This window comes from Rutidosis leptorrhynchoides, chromosome 3 (genome assembly GCF_046630445.1).
Source record: "Rutidosis leptorrhynchoides isolate AG116_Rl617_1_P2 chromosome 3, CSIRO_AGI_Rlap_v1, whole genome shotgun sequence".
NCBI lineage: Eukaryota > Viridiplantae > Streptophyta > Magnoliopsida > Asterales > Asteraceae > Rutidosis > Rutidosis leptorrhynchoides.
The window spans coordinates 63,260,711-63,275,088 of NC_092335.1; the positions used below are offsets into that span (position 1 = coordinate 63,260,711).

Here is a 14,378-nt window from a genome sequence, read left to right on the forward strand (position 1 = left end):
AAGAGGTAAAGATCTTTTAGGACTAATACATACTGTTGTATGTAGCCGTTTAAGAAAAATGTATAGATTTAGTTAATTTTACTTCATTACATTTACTGATGAGTACAGTAGCTATGATTATGTTCACTTGCTGAAACATAAACATAAAGCTATTTTAACATTCAAAAGTATTCCAAAATGAAGTAGATAATCAGCTTGAAAAGACCATTAAAGCACTTCGCTCCGATGGAGTAAGTAAGTTTATGAGTCAAGAGTTTTTTGGACCACCTAAAGAATTGTGGGATTGTCTCATAGTTCACTCTACCTTACACACCACAACACGATGGTGTGTCTGAGTAAGAGGAATCAAACTTTACTTGATATAGTTTGATTTATGATGAGTCTGATTTCTCTACTACCATCTTTTAGGGATATGCATGAGAGTCTGCTGCAGGCATACTCAATGTGATTCCAACTATGAAGGTAGAAAAGACACCATATGAGTTATGGTATGGGAAGAATCCCAAGTTGTCTTATCTGAAAGTCTGGTGTTGTAAAGCGTACGTGAAGCATGACACTTCAAACAAATTAGAACCCGAAACTGTCTAATGTTACTTTGTATGATACATAAAGGAAACAATGGGTTACTACTTTTACTACCAAGCTGAAGACAACGTGTTTTCTGCTCGGTCTGCTGAATTCCTGGAAAGAGATCTTCTCTTACAAGAAGTCAGTGGGAGTAAAGTAGATCTTGAAGAAATTCAAGTACTTTAAAGTAACATACCTTCAGTAAGCACTAACAATCCACACGTTGAAACTGAGCGCACTGTTATTGAGCCAGAACGTGTTACACCTGCACTTTATAGATCTAGTAGAACTCATCGGCTTATGAGGTTTAATTATCTGATTAATTCAGATAAACCTCAACTAATGGATTATGATGAACCCTCTAGTTGCGTGAGGCCATATCAGATCCTGAATCTAAAAATGACTAGATTCTATGAATACAGATATGCAGTCCATGAAGGATAATCAAGTATGAGACTTGATTGATCTTCTACCCAATTGTAAGACAATGAGGTAAAAATGGGTCTTCAAAGGAAGGCTGATATGGACAGTAATGCAAACACTTTTAAAGCTCGATTGGTGACAAAAGGTTATGATGAAAGTTTTTCACTAGTTGCGAGCCTTAAAATAATTAGGATACTTATTGCCATGGTTACCTTTCATGATAATAAAATATGGCTAATGGATGTAAAAACCGCTTTTCTAAATGGCGACCTAAGCGAGGACGTATATATGGTTCAGCCGGAAAGGTTTATGAATCCTAAGCATCCTAATAAAGTATGCAAGCTTCTAAAATCCATTTATGGATAAAAGCAAGCATTCAGGAGCTAGAATCTTAAGTTTAATGAGAAAATCAAAGTGTTTAATTTTTTTCAAAACCAAGATAAGCCCTGAGTTTACATTAGAGCTAGTGGGAGCAGAGTATTCTTCTTGATCTTATATGTTGATGACATATTACTTATTAGAAATAACATTCCAATTTGCAAGATGTCAAGTCTTGGCTTGGACAATGTATTTCCATAAAGGATCTTGATGAAGCTACTTATATTATTGGAATGAGGATCTATACAATAGATCCAATTGGCTTATTGGTTTGAATCAAAGTACATACATTATCTTGCAGAGATTTAGCATGCAAAACTCCAAGCATGGAGCTTTGCCAATGCAAAAGGGCATAACCGTGAGAAAGTCTCAAAAGTCCTATCACATCAGATGAGATGAGACAAATGAAATGTATCACATATGCTTCGGCTATATGATCCATTATGTATGTCATGATATGTACTATGCTCGATGTTTCATTAGTTTTGAGTTTGACGAGTCGTTGTCAACATAATCAAGATGAAGTATATTGAATTGTTGTTAAGAATATTCTTTAGTATTTGCAGAGTACTAATGATATGTTCTTGGTTTGCGGTGGTTTGGAAAAAGAGTTAAGTATTAATTTTATACTGATTCTAGTTTCCAAACTGATCAAGATGATTCTCGATCCAGTCACATTGTTTCTTTGTCATGATGGGCAAGACAGTTGATTGGAAGAGCTCTAGGCAGAGCACTATTGAACAATCTACAACAAAAGCAGAATACATTGTTGACTGAGAAGCTTCTCAGAAAGCTGTCTGGATAAGGAAGTTTGTTGTTATACTCAGAGTAGTACACAACATTTAATCTTCTATAATATGTACTGTGATAGTTCGAGTGTTAATATACTTTTGAAAGAATCACATGTATATTTAAGTATCTGGCACATTCTTCAAAAGTTTGACTACATTTCATTAAGTCATTAAGAGGAATGATATTAGTATTCTTAAAGGTTCATACAAATGATAATGTGACTGACCCGTTCATGAAACCCATGATGCACAACAAGCATGATGATCGTTCTAGTAATACTGAACTTCGTTATGCTGCTGATCTTTTTCATTTGTAATTTAGTATTTGGATATTTTTGGAACATTAAGCAGTTTTGTATTAATGAATTGATATATAGTTGGTATGACCGTTTTCATTTATATCACTATTTTCTATATTAGCATGTTTAATCCATGAATAATTGTTGATTATTCAAAATCTCCATAATCGGTCATGTTATGGAAATAACATAAATTAAGATTAATATGAAATTTTGGTTATATTCATTGATGATGAATAGTTAACTTGTTGAGACCAAAATTCATATATATTCATTGATGATGAATATTGGAATGACCCAACCATGAGATGTCACTACATGGATCGTAGTCAGTAGTGAATCTTTTAGTGATTATGTCTTTGTGTCCTTAGACTTGAGATGCACGCCCGTCTTGATGAGTGTAGCATTGTACTTTGATATGGTTAAACGCTGTCCTAAATAAGGCTGTTATAAAGGCCATTATTGGGTATAATGTAAAGCTCGTGATAGACACGTGTATGCAATATAGGATTTGTTCCTCTAAAATGTTTGGAGTTAGATACTTTTTGAGCTCCTCGATGAATGAATAAGATATTTGTGTGGCCGCACCCAGATGTAATTAAGATGATACTTAATTAATTTGGTGGTCTAATCCAGTTCTAAGATCGAGAAACAAAATTGTTAAACAAATGAGAATGACCGATGATCCATATCTCAAGTTTAACTAAAGTATCTGAAACAAAAGGACGAATGACATTTAAAACTTACCATAAACAGTTTCGAGAAACTACCCTCACATGAATTTGGGGACAATGACGTGTTGCTAGACGCTTACCATTGTTTGTATAGTTACTTGGTGTTGTATCATGCACAAGTGGGAGTCTGTAGGATTAATGTGCAAGGTACAACATATAACTATATGGCCAACTTCATTTGAGCCTTCGGGGTCACACACATATGGGGTCACACACATATACACTGAGACGTCAAATAAAATATATATATGATGTATATATATTACTCAAGTAACAAAATAGTAAATCGAAATTAATTCATTTACTATTCATATAAATAGTAAATGAAACGAAATTAATTAGTTTACTATTCACATGAAAGCGACATGATAGAAATTATTAATTATAAGTTACATAACATACTCCTAAAGTATTTGAGAAATACGACTTTATCGTTTAATGAATTTATACTCCGTATCTTATTTCTATTTCAATATCTTTTTTTGAAAAAGTTGTTTGTCTTATAAAGGAAAATATATCTATGATTCAGATTGATTGATACGTTTTACTTTACTTCATATTATATATATGGTCTTTTGCCTTCATAGAGAAACGAGAGAATTGAAAAGAGAAAAGAGAGAAAGTAAGAAAAGAAATAACATTGTTTCATACGGAGTATTATTTTGGGTTCATAATATTAATCAAAGGTTGATTAATTATTACTTGGGTTTGGACTAGCATCCATTGACGTTGTTTGAAGTGTAGTGTGGACTATCCAAAGAGACGGTCATACTTTTGATCGTAAGTTTCTCTCCGTTCATCAGTTTCTTCAAGAAAGGTATATCGTTAACTCATCTTATGATTTAATATTCATGACAATTATTATGGTGTAACTGGATCTTTGGGATCGTTAATCATGTGCATGCTTTATTAAATTTAAATATATTAATATTTAACTTTGTAAATGGTTTATAAAATAATAATTGATTATTATTTCAACTATCCGCTGCGTTAATCTGATTTAAAAGTACACACGTTTTTCCAACAGGGTGCGCCAACTTATCACCATTCTTATCATTTATCTACCAAAAGTGTACATGTTTTAGATTATCACTAACCTATATATCCTTATATATGTAGATATGCCAATGCTTATGCAGCTTTCCTGGCAAGCGGGTTATTGGTTAGCTTCAAAGCTAACTAAAAACTCGAAAGTCATTACCGGGCCACGACCGCGCATAATTTTGAGGAAGCCTGATCATCTAGCTGTTGCATACCCGTTAAACGGGGTACCAAAAGATGCTTTCACTCTTAAAATGGACAAGAACCGCGTGCTTCATGTGTTTATGGAGCATCCACATGGTGATCTTAAATACCGCATGTGGTATCCACTCCCTCCGGATAGAGTCTATGAAATGGCGAAGATTACTTTGAAGGAGTTCGATGGAGATCTCGAGGTGCATTTCACTGATTTTGAACCAAAAGCATTCATCATCAAAAATCCAAAGTGAAGATTAACTCTTGGACAATTAATCATTACATTTCCTATCCATCTTTTATTTTGATTACTTAATTTGAAATGATGAACTTGTGTTGGTATCTGATGTAGGGTTTCTTGACTTGTTTTGTGTCTACTAGAAACTGCCTTCTATCTCGGGCTTTGTTTGAATGGTGATTAACCGATTTCCTTCACTTTCTTATATATACATTGCTTTCTTATAGTCCATAGCTAGCATGACAACATAGGTTTCATAATAATGCACTTATAAAAACAAGTCTTTAAATATTGTAGCACACAAATAATAATATTGGAAAACAGAATGAACTTCTTAAATCATAGAACAAAATAGTTGTACCTCAACAAAATCAACATTAAGTCTTGGTGTATGGTTGAACTCTTCATGTCCCCTACAACTTTCATTTTATGCCAAAGTTCATCGAGAGAATCACAATATTATAATTTACGTAATATTCATATGAAGGAAACATACAACATTGACTTGTAGTACAAACTACAAGTGAAACTGGATGAGTAAGTAAACCTTCATCGGTCAGCCCCTGTTTCGTATGCAGCAATTAGTTTTATTAATAATTAGCATAAGTGCCATAAGTCACGAACATGTACGCTATTAATTAGTAGAATGAAGTTAACAACGAAATCGAATACTCACTTTTCACTTCCATTCTTCTCTCTACGTTCAACGACTCATTAACCCAAAGAAACACAATGTATTGATGTACTCGAGGGCCGAGGCATGAATATCCTTCAACAACCATGGGCGACAGTAAGCCTATTTTTCGATTGTGTGCTAAACACATACAAATTCCTGAAACTAAATGCACAACCGAAAGAGAACGTGGGACTTGGGAGAGAGCATTCAGAGTACACAATAAATGAGGAGAAGGCGCGTCCCTTGAGTCAACATACAACTTATTTTACCATCTGAACTAGAGATCACTTGAAGAAAAAATGGAAATCAAAACATATAACACACAGCTACAACGATTAGAAAGACTAAAAAGCCCTTGTGGACGCTGTAAAACGACAGTAAATCTTAACAAAACATAGGGGGAAAAACAACTAAACATATATTTTAAACAAAGCAACTAAAAATCCAATAAAACATTAAAAACATCATCTTTCTTCTTCAACTCAATTGTATACTACTATGCTCTAACAAACAACCTATTTCTCTTCTCTCTCTTATATTTAATAAACAGATCAATCTTCCAAAAACTCCAACTTTGTAATCTCTTTCATGATCCCCTTCTCAACGCGATAAAACAGAATGTGTTTAAATCACACAAAAGATTGTATATACTGAGAAGAGAAAAAGTTGTAGTACTATTTTGCTTGCTTAATTAGAAGTCCCATGTGAAGTTTTTTAAGAGCTCGGGACGATGGTACCCACATATCCGAACCCAACGATCAAGAATGTGATTGTTTGAAGGAAAATGTATATGAAGTAATTGTGCTTTCCATACATAAAATCATAACAACCGGTGAAGAAAAGGAACACTGCGAATCCAAGCTCCGTAAGATGAATCCTACATCCCATAACACACAAATCATTAAACAAAAAAATATAAACTTTTTATGTAACAAACACAAAAGTTATTGCGTAGTCAATGAAGTGGGATTTGGTCATAATACCAAACACTACACTAAAAAAGGAGTGGATTTGGTCAAGTTTGAGACTTTAAAGAACGTATAAGAAATCCCATAAAAACAAAAGTGGAAAGCAACGATCTTTACCTATCACCGATATTGAATTTGAACTTTTTAGGTGCTACTTTGGCATTCGATTTGTTGTTCTTAAGAGCGTCTCCGAGTTTCTCAGTCACGACCCATTCATTAGATCGCTTGGCGTCAAGTAAACCAATGAATGTCGCCTTGGTACGGTGCAGGGACATAACATTCTCAAAAAGAATCCAGTAGAATAACAAATGTACTGACCTGAAAGTAAATAAAATATCACATTATGAATACTAAATAACAACCAATCAATGCATAAATTTTCAAATAATACGGAAATATAACTTGATTACCTTGGAGTTCCAACTGAGTTCAATGTGGTGATGATGCAAGGAATATAAATGGCACCCCAAATTGGAACCTCAACCTCGGGGACCAAGATTGTGAGCGGAAGAACAACGCAGAAAAAGAAGAAGGTGACCATATGCGCAATAATCTTTCTTACAAAGAAGAAACTGTAAATCACATATAATTTCTTCCACACGGTGACTTTCTGCAACATCATAAAAATAATCAAGATTAATACCATTTTTTTCATAAATTAAAGAACATAAACGTAAATAATAATAAAAAGCACGCGTAACTAACCTTATTTTTGACAATCTCCATCACCATTTTCCTGAACAAATTGGCTGGACCACAAGACCACCTATGTTGTTGATATCGAAAGGCTTTGAATGTACTAGGAAGTTCACTTTTCACCTACAACATGTATCAATTTTGGTTATTAGCTCAAGAACTAACTGTTTTTCCATTAAAGATTGAACCTTTTGAGATGGGTCCAGTCCAAATTAAAGATTAATAATGAAAATGACTAACCTGAAGGTCACCAAGATAAAGAAATTTCCATCCCTTGAGGCCCGCCCGAACAGCTAGATCCATATCCTCAACGGTGGTCCTGTCTTTCCATCCTCCCGCTTCATTAATAGCAGCGATTCTCCACACACCACCAGTTCCTGTTGGTGATCGCATTCGTATTAGGCCTTTGGTTGTTTACTAAAATGGTGAAAATTGATTAAAGAGTATGTCAAATTATGGTTTTTACCGTTGAATCCGAAAAATGCATGAGTAGCTGATCCTACTTCTTGCTCCACTGTGAAATGGTAATCTAGTGACATCTCTTGCATTCTTGTCAATAAACATTCATCAGAGTTAACTGCAAAATGTTAACCAAAAATTCATGTTTTTTTCCTTCTTCATTAAACCTTTGAGAATTACTAGCATTCAACATTATCCTAAGCATGTAGCTGTCAACAATTATAAGGTTCAATCTTAAAACTTATGAAAATCATAGTTAATTTATAATCTTCACTTTGAAAATAATCCTTATAATATCCAAGACTAGAAACAAAAAATTCATAAGCACACATATAATATGGGTGATGATATATCAAAAAGTGTGCTGGATTTATCACTAAACATATACGGAGTAATCTATATAGTCATATAAAGCTTTAAAATGATGATGTCATCATTAAATTAATTACTCTTTAATTTTCATTATGATGATGTCATAATTATATATAATCTAATTAAAAAAATAATACGAAATCTTTTATAAAAGGAAATACTAATCTCTCCTAAATTGTAATTTTAATTTTCTAAAAAAATTTAAATGACATTTATTATTACTAATAATAATAATAATTATTACTATTAAAATATAAATACTCAACTTAGTTGAGCGAACGTTATAATTATTATTATTTACTTTTAATATAATAATTATAATTATAATTATAATTATTATATTATTAATATTCAAATATGAATTCTTTTTACGAAATTAATTACGTTAAATATGTATGCGAAAATACATGTCTCTATATATTTGTAAAAACAACGACAAGTTTCTTATTCACACGGGTCATTAAAAAAAAATGACTTTATCATTTACATTCACTTAATGCCTAAAACATGTCATTAAATTGTTTCGTTTAAACAAACCGGCGATTTCACGGGTTATTTCACTAGTATATATACAATTATCATAAAATATATAATAATAATAATAATATAATATAATATAAATATATAAAAACAAAATTAAATACGGAGTAATTGATTAAATATTAGTATTATTTAGAATACATAAATTTAACGTTTGCATTAAATAATTGCTTTATTTAAAATATTACTGTAATAGTTGACTTCAGAATACATTTTAGTTTAACTGATGATGATTAGGTAAAGGACAAAATAGAGGTATGGAAAAACATAATGTAATTGACTATGTAACGTGACTATGTAACTTTTTCTAGTCTAGGAATATAAATAAAAAAGTTAGCCATCAGAGTAAAATAGTACAAGCGGTGTTAGGTATTATTTGGGCAATGGAACAACATTACACATGTCTCTACTTCACAAACACAACACGACATTTAGCAGATGAACTCACAGCTTGTTTTTGTCACTATATTATACTATTAAAAAACCTATATAAGTAAAAATATTGATGTATTCTATCATAGTCAATGACATTTTTTATACACTATCACATAGTGTCATATTATTCCTACACACCAGAAAACAATAATAAAACTACTCCGTATTGTTTTCTTAAAGTGAAAAATAAGCGGAGTAATATAAAATGTAAAAAGTAGAGTTTCTTTGAGTGTCGGTGGGAAAATGGAAACAGAATCGAGCAGCTGTACCAGCGACAATTCACAGTGTACAGCATAAAAACACATGGACTACAGACTCCTAAATTACTACACTACCCCCTTCCATAGTGTTTTCAATTTATTTCTTTATTCTTTATAAAAACTCTGATTTTTTTCTAACGAGAACTCTAACGACTGTAGTTAAATTGCTTAATTATGAGACTTGTATAGTATAATAGTAATATAACAATCACTTTATATATTAGTATATATAACTATCACGTATAATATTTGGAGTGTTGACTTTCTCTTAGAATATAATTGTATGATTATTATGTTTCAAATCAAAAAATATTTGTTAATAGTGTTTGCTACGTACATAGCATATACTATAATTAATTTTTCACTTATTTACATAAATACGTGTTAAGTTATCAAATAATTTGATTTATCTAATAATAACTCATTTTGCTATGATGCGCCGACACATAACTTGTTTCCCCATGTTAATCCGCACGTGAACAAAAATAACAACCACACATGTTGCTTTTTTAAAATAAAAAAAAAAGTAACAACATTAACATGGATCATCAACAAGTACAAACCAGTACAAAAGAAATCAAAATGAGCATTAGCTAAACAATACAAACTTAAACAAACAATCTCACTAACAGTGTGAAACACATTTACCTAGATTATATAACAAACCTAAAGTTATACTACGTAACAAACAAAATCAAAACACGTTATATTAAAAAAGCAACGAAACAAATAAACCGCAGCGGTGATCGGGAGAACGCCAATCACCATTGCAACTGAAAGTTTGCCTAGGTTACACAGGTTGATTGTTTACTTTTTATCTCTATTTTCATTATATATGCCTATGCCTATATGCCTATGCCTATTTTTAAACATATTTTTACTGTAACTTGGTAATAGCAACCCTTAATAACGAACTTATTAACATCATGTGTCGTCATTAAAAGTTTAAATCGTTTTCTCAAAAGTTTAAATCGTCCATGCCCCGTATGGAATTGGGGCGGGTTTTCTTCTAGACACGCAGTTGGGAACGGATATAACTGTGTAGGAGATGAACGCGTGAGTGGTTAAGTCACCTCTAATCTGATGATCCTAACAGCTGTCCGAACAAAATTATTATGTATAAAAAATCCTTCATAATTTTTAGGTAAAAGAAAACAAGTGTTACGATCGACGGCTAGGATCCCGTGATTGGCGGAGTCTAACTGGACCTACTACCTTTTCCGATAAGATGTAATTTACATGTTAGAACCTCGTACTATACTCTTTTAATAGAAGTGATCCTTGTACTGTTTTATATTATACCTCTGTGTTTTTTTTTATCTCCCGATAACCACTTAAAGACAAAAGAGATATGATGTTTACATTTTTAAATGAAAATAATATATTAACTATAGCATACTACGGAGTATCAAAATACTAAAGTAAACAAAGTTGATATAATATTTTCTGTTATAAACCAAATATAGATATAGATATAGAATACATCATTATCCAATGCCCATTTTTAATAATACTAGAAATTAATAAGAAAATAATAAGTACATATATTTAAATTTCATATTATCAAATGGATGTTCAGATGTTGGAAATTGTAAACGGTAGTTGAAACATTATTTCAAGATAACCATACCTTGAATGTTTGATCGTTCATAGTAGTAATGTTTTTGTATACTATCAAACCAGTATATTTAAAGCATTGAATTGCTAGTATGTCTATTCAAAAATACTTTTCCTATAAGACAGTGTATACTCGCTAAGTAAACAACAAGAAAATAGGCGGTTATTCTATTTTCATCATACAATGATTATTCGATCCCATCTGTTCAAATATTTAAAACGTTTCTTGCTCGTGTTTCTTGTTTTTTTGCACTTTTTTGATGACTAGGACATGTTTCTTTTTTGAATGGAGTAGTGGTGGTGTTTCTTTTTGTTGTTGGTTAAGAATATTGTGATCATGTGTTAAAATATAATTGAGTTAAGTATTAAAAAGGAATAAAAATTATATTTTTAAATTAATAAAAAGATAAGAAAACAAGAAACACCATGTTTCTTTACCGTTGTTTTCTCCTAAACACCAAAGAGACATCACAAAGAGCTGCCCCATTACCCTATATTTTGGCGTTTCTTTTGGTCCTACTTGCACCCGTTACAAATAGTCAAAACGATATGCATGTTCATTACATTAATTTGGTAGCAGAAACATTTATTTATCTATATTATTGAATGCAAGTTAAAAGATTCCAAAAATACTTTAAAATTATGAATTTTATTATATACTACATCATTTCATATAATGGGATTATTTACTTTTATTATTCGTATTACTATTATTATTATTATTATTATTATTATTATTATTATTATTATTATTATTATTATTATTATTATTCATTATTATTAATTATTATTAATATTAATATTATATGTGTGTACGCATATCCACATATAAAATGATAAACATATTTCCCACGTTAATGTGTTCAATTATTGTTATTATACTCCGGTTACTGACATATAATACGGATTATAAATTATAATCTACTAATTATTAATTTACTATAATATACTATAATTAATAATTAATACAGAGTAATTAATTAAAATTATATTATATAATTAAATATAATTACTTTAAAATAATATTATTTTATATATTATATTATAATTATAATAATTATATTATATTATAATTCCAATATATTTTCGATTATCGAATTACTAAAACAGGAGTCGACACTTTGACACCACCGACACTTCTGAAGTAGCATCAGGAGCAAGTATATTCTTTTTTTCTCCATTTCTTCTTCTCCTTTTGTTATTTACTTTGTATTTTATACTCCATAATATAATTTATAATTTATAAAATATATATATATATATATATATATATATATATATATATATATATATATATATATATATATATATACATAATTATCATTATAATTATTACGGACTAAGAAGTGTAATAATATAATAATAATACATTAATACTAAAATTCTTTTTGGAACGGTAATATTAATATTAATATTAATAATACTAGATACTGAATACTAATAATGGTGTTAGTAAATCACTCCATAAAAGATAAACTAACTTAATAAATATTGAGTAACATTTACTATTAAGATATTCATAGTTTGAATACGAGCTTAAAACTTTTAAAGAGTCTTGAGCTTATAAAAACTTACCGAAACGCCATCGAGCTTGAACAAGAGCAATTTGAGGGTTGAACTCGAGGAAAGGGATAGCTCGGCGAAGAAAATCAGGCTCGGGTCGGAAATCAGCATCGAAAATGACTACATATTCACAATCTTTAACATAATCACGCTTTAATCCTTCTTTAAGTGCACCAGCTTTGTAACCTCCTCTACTTTCTCTAATTTGATACCTAATATTAACCCCTTTGCTTGCCCATCTTAGGCATTCTTTTTCAATCATATCCTGAATATTATTAAAAAATCATTATAAGTAAATCCATGATACATTCCTAACACTAATTCAAAACTCTAGTTTATTAGAACAAATGAACATATGCTGTAAATAGATAAAAAGTAATGTTTTACTCGTAAGATTATATGCATTTTAATTATCATTCAGGTGACAGATGGACCAAATTAAATGTAATAACTGATTACAACTTGCTAAATATTTCTAAGGAAGATCTAATATTTAATTCTTTGTGAAAAAACAAAAAATAATAATTACAGCATTAATTATTAGAGAGCAATAAAATAAAATGAGAATAAATACTTTTGGTTTTTTATAGCTAGAATTCTAGATGCCATTAATGGATTAGATGGTGTTAACTAATATAAGAAATATTGAAATTAACATTACAAATAGAAAAATTCTATTAATGGCAAGTAAAATCCCATATTGATTCAATCAAATTTAGTAGAAAGTTTGGATCTTGAAACCGTTTATAACTTTAGCCAATTTTGGGAAAGAAAAAAATGATGTAATCATTTGTACAATTAAAAAAGGTTGAATGTGATAACAATGATTTAATTTAAAATCTACTTCATACTCAAAAATGATGAAAATACCTAGCTTTAATGAGTTGTACCTTAATGGAAAGATCAGTAGAGTCATCAAGTACTTGAATCACCATGCGATCGGACGGCCATGACAGATTACATGCTGCCCCAATTGAGATCTTATACACCTGTGTGATGACGTCATCATTAGTAACACGAAACAATATTCAAACATAAGTATCAGTTTAGTACTAAAAAACAAACCTCTCTTTCATTGAACATTGGAATTTGAATAAGAACCAGAGGAAAAGCATAATTCCCAAGTTCTAAATCGTCACGAATTGGTTCCCAATTGTATCGTTTATCGGGTTTTTTCCAGAATAATTTAACAAGAATAATAACAATACCCATATAAAGTCTTTCAAGAAACAGCATAACAGTCATTGCTAGGCATATATAAACAGCCAATTGTAACAATGGTACAATTAACGGGAGTTTAATTAGGTCCCACAATAAACCAATTTGCGCCGCCAAATCTACCGAAGCTCCCGGAAAACTCTCCGGTATCAGATTCTTACCGGAGATTACGTCACCCATTTTGACTTTCACTAAAAACAGGGGAAGCTAGATCTATGAAATGTAGGTGAGATTTGAAGCTTGTTTTGGGGTTTTATTGATTTTTTAGAAAGTACAGAAAGACAAGCACTGCTCTAAATTCCTTGCATATGCTTATTACAGATTATGCCATCAACCATCTGTTTTGTTGTGTGTATTCAAAACAGGGGAATGTTATGGCATTGGGGAGGAGGTGAAAGAAAATGGGGTAGAGAGATTAGAGTGGAGCAAGTGAATGAAATTGAGAGACAGATTGAGGGTTTTTATACTAAATTTTTATTTATTACGGAGTATAAGATTTTATTACTACTTGTTATTGCAGTATTATTATTACTATTAATTATAGATATACATATAGATATAGATATATATATAAGATATAAGATATAAATATAAATATTTACAGAGTAAAATATTATTAGTATTATTATTAGTTATAACTAGAAAAAAATTCGACCGCACATTGCTGCGGTTGTATTCAACGCGCGGTCGAATTTGGATATATGTTGTTTGATACCTAATGTATCTAATAGGTTGAGTTGTTTGTTGTACGTGTATGTATATGTATGAAATATGGCCCGAAATATTTAGTGTTTTTTTAACGATGTTCGTTTCGCGCGTAGTTAGTCCGGTTGTGTTCGTTAGTTTTTTTTCGAGTTGAAGGATGATTTCGGAAAAATTTAACTCGTACCGAGCGATATGAAATATAG

At 30.8% G+C, this 14,378-nt stretch overlaps 1 protein-coding gene across 1 annotated transcript; it reads right to left on the reverse strand.

Moving 5' to 3' along the window:
• Window positions 1-5,698: 5,698 nt before the first annotated feature.
• LOC139896210 (glucomannan 4-beta-mannosyltransferase 2-like) lies at window positions 5,699-13,909 on the reverse strand. The gene is made up of 9 exons (XM_071878803.1): window positions 13,318-13,909; window positions 13,143-13,241; window positions 12,265-12,517; window positions 7,473-7,583; window positions 7,247-7,383; window positions 7,016-7,129; window positions 6,721-6,920; window positions 6,428-6,628; window positions 5,699-6,219 (listed from the first exon to the last, which is right to left on the reverse strand). Exons 1-9 carry the CDS (start codon window positions 13,648-13,650, stop codon window positions 6,057-6,059), a joined length of 1,611 nt encoding a protein of 536 aa, XP_071734904.1. The 5' UTR covers window positions 13,651-13,909; the 3' UTR covers window positions 5,699-6,056.
• Window positions 13,910-14,378: the final 469 nt, after the last annotated feature.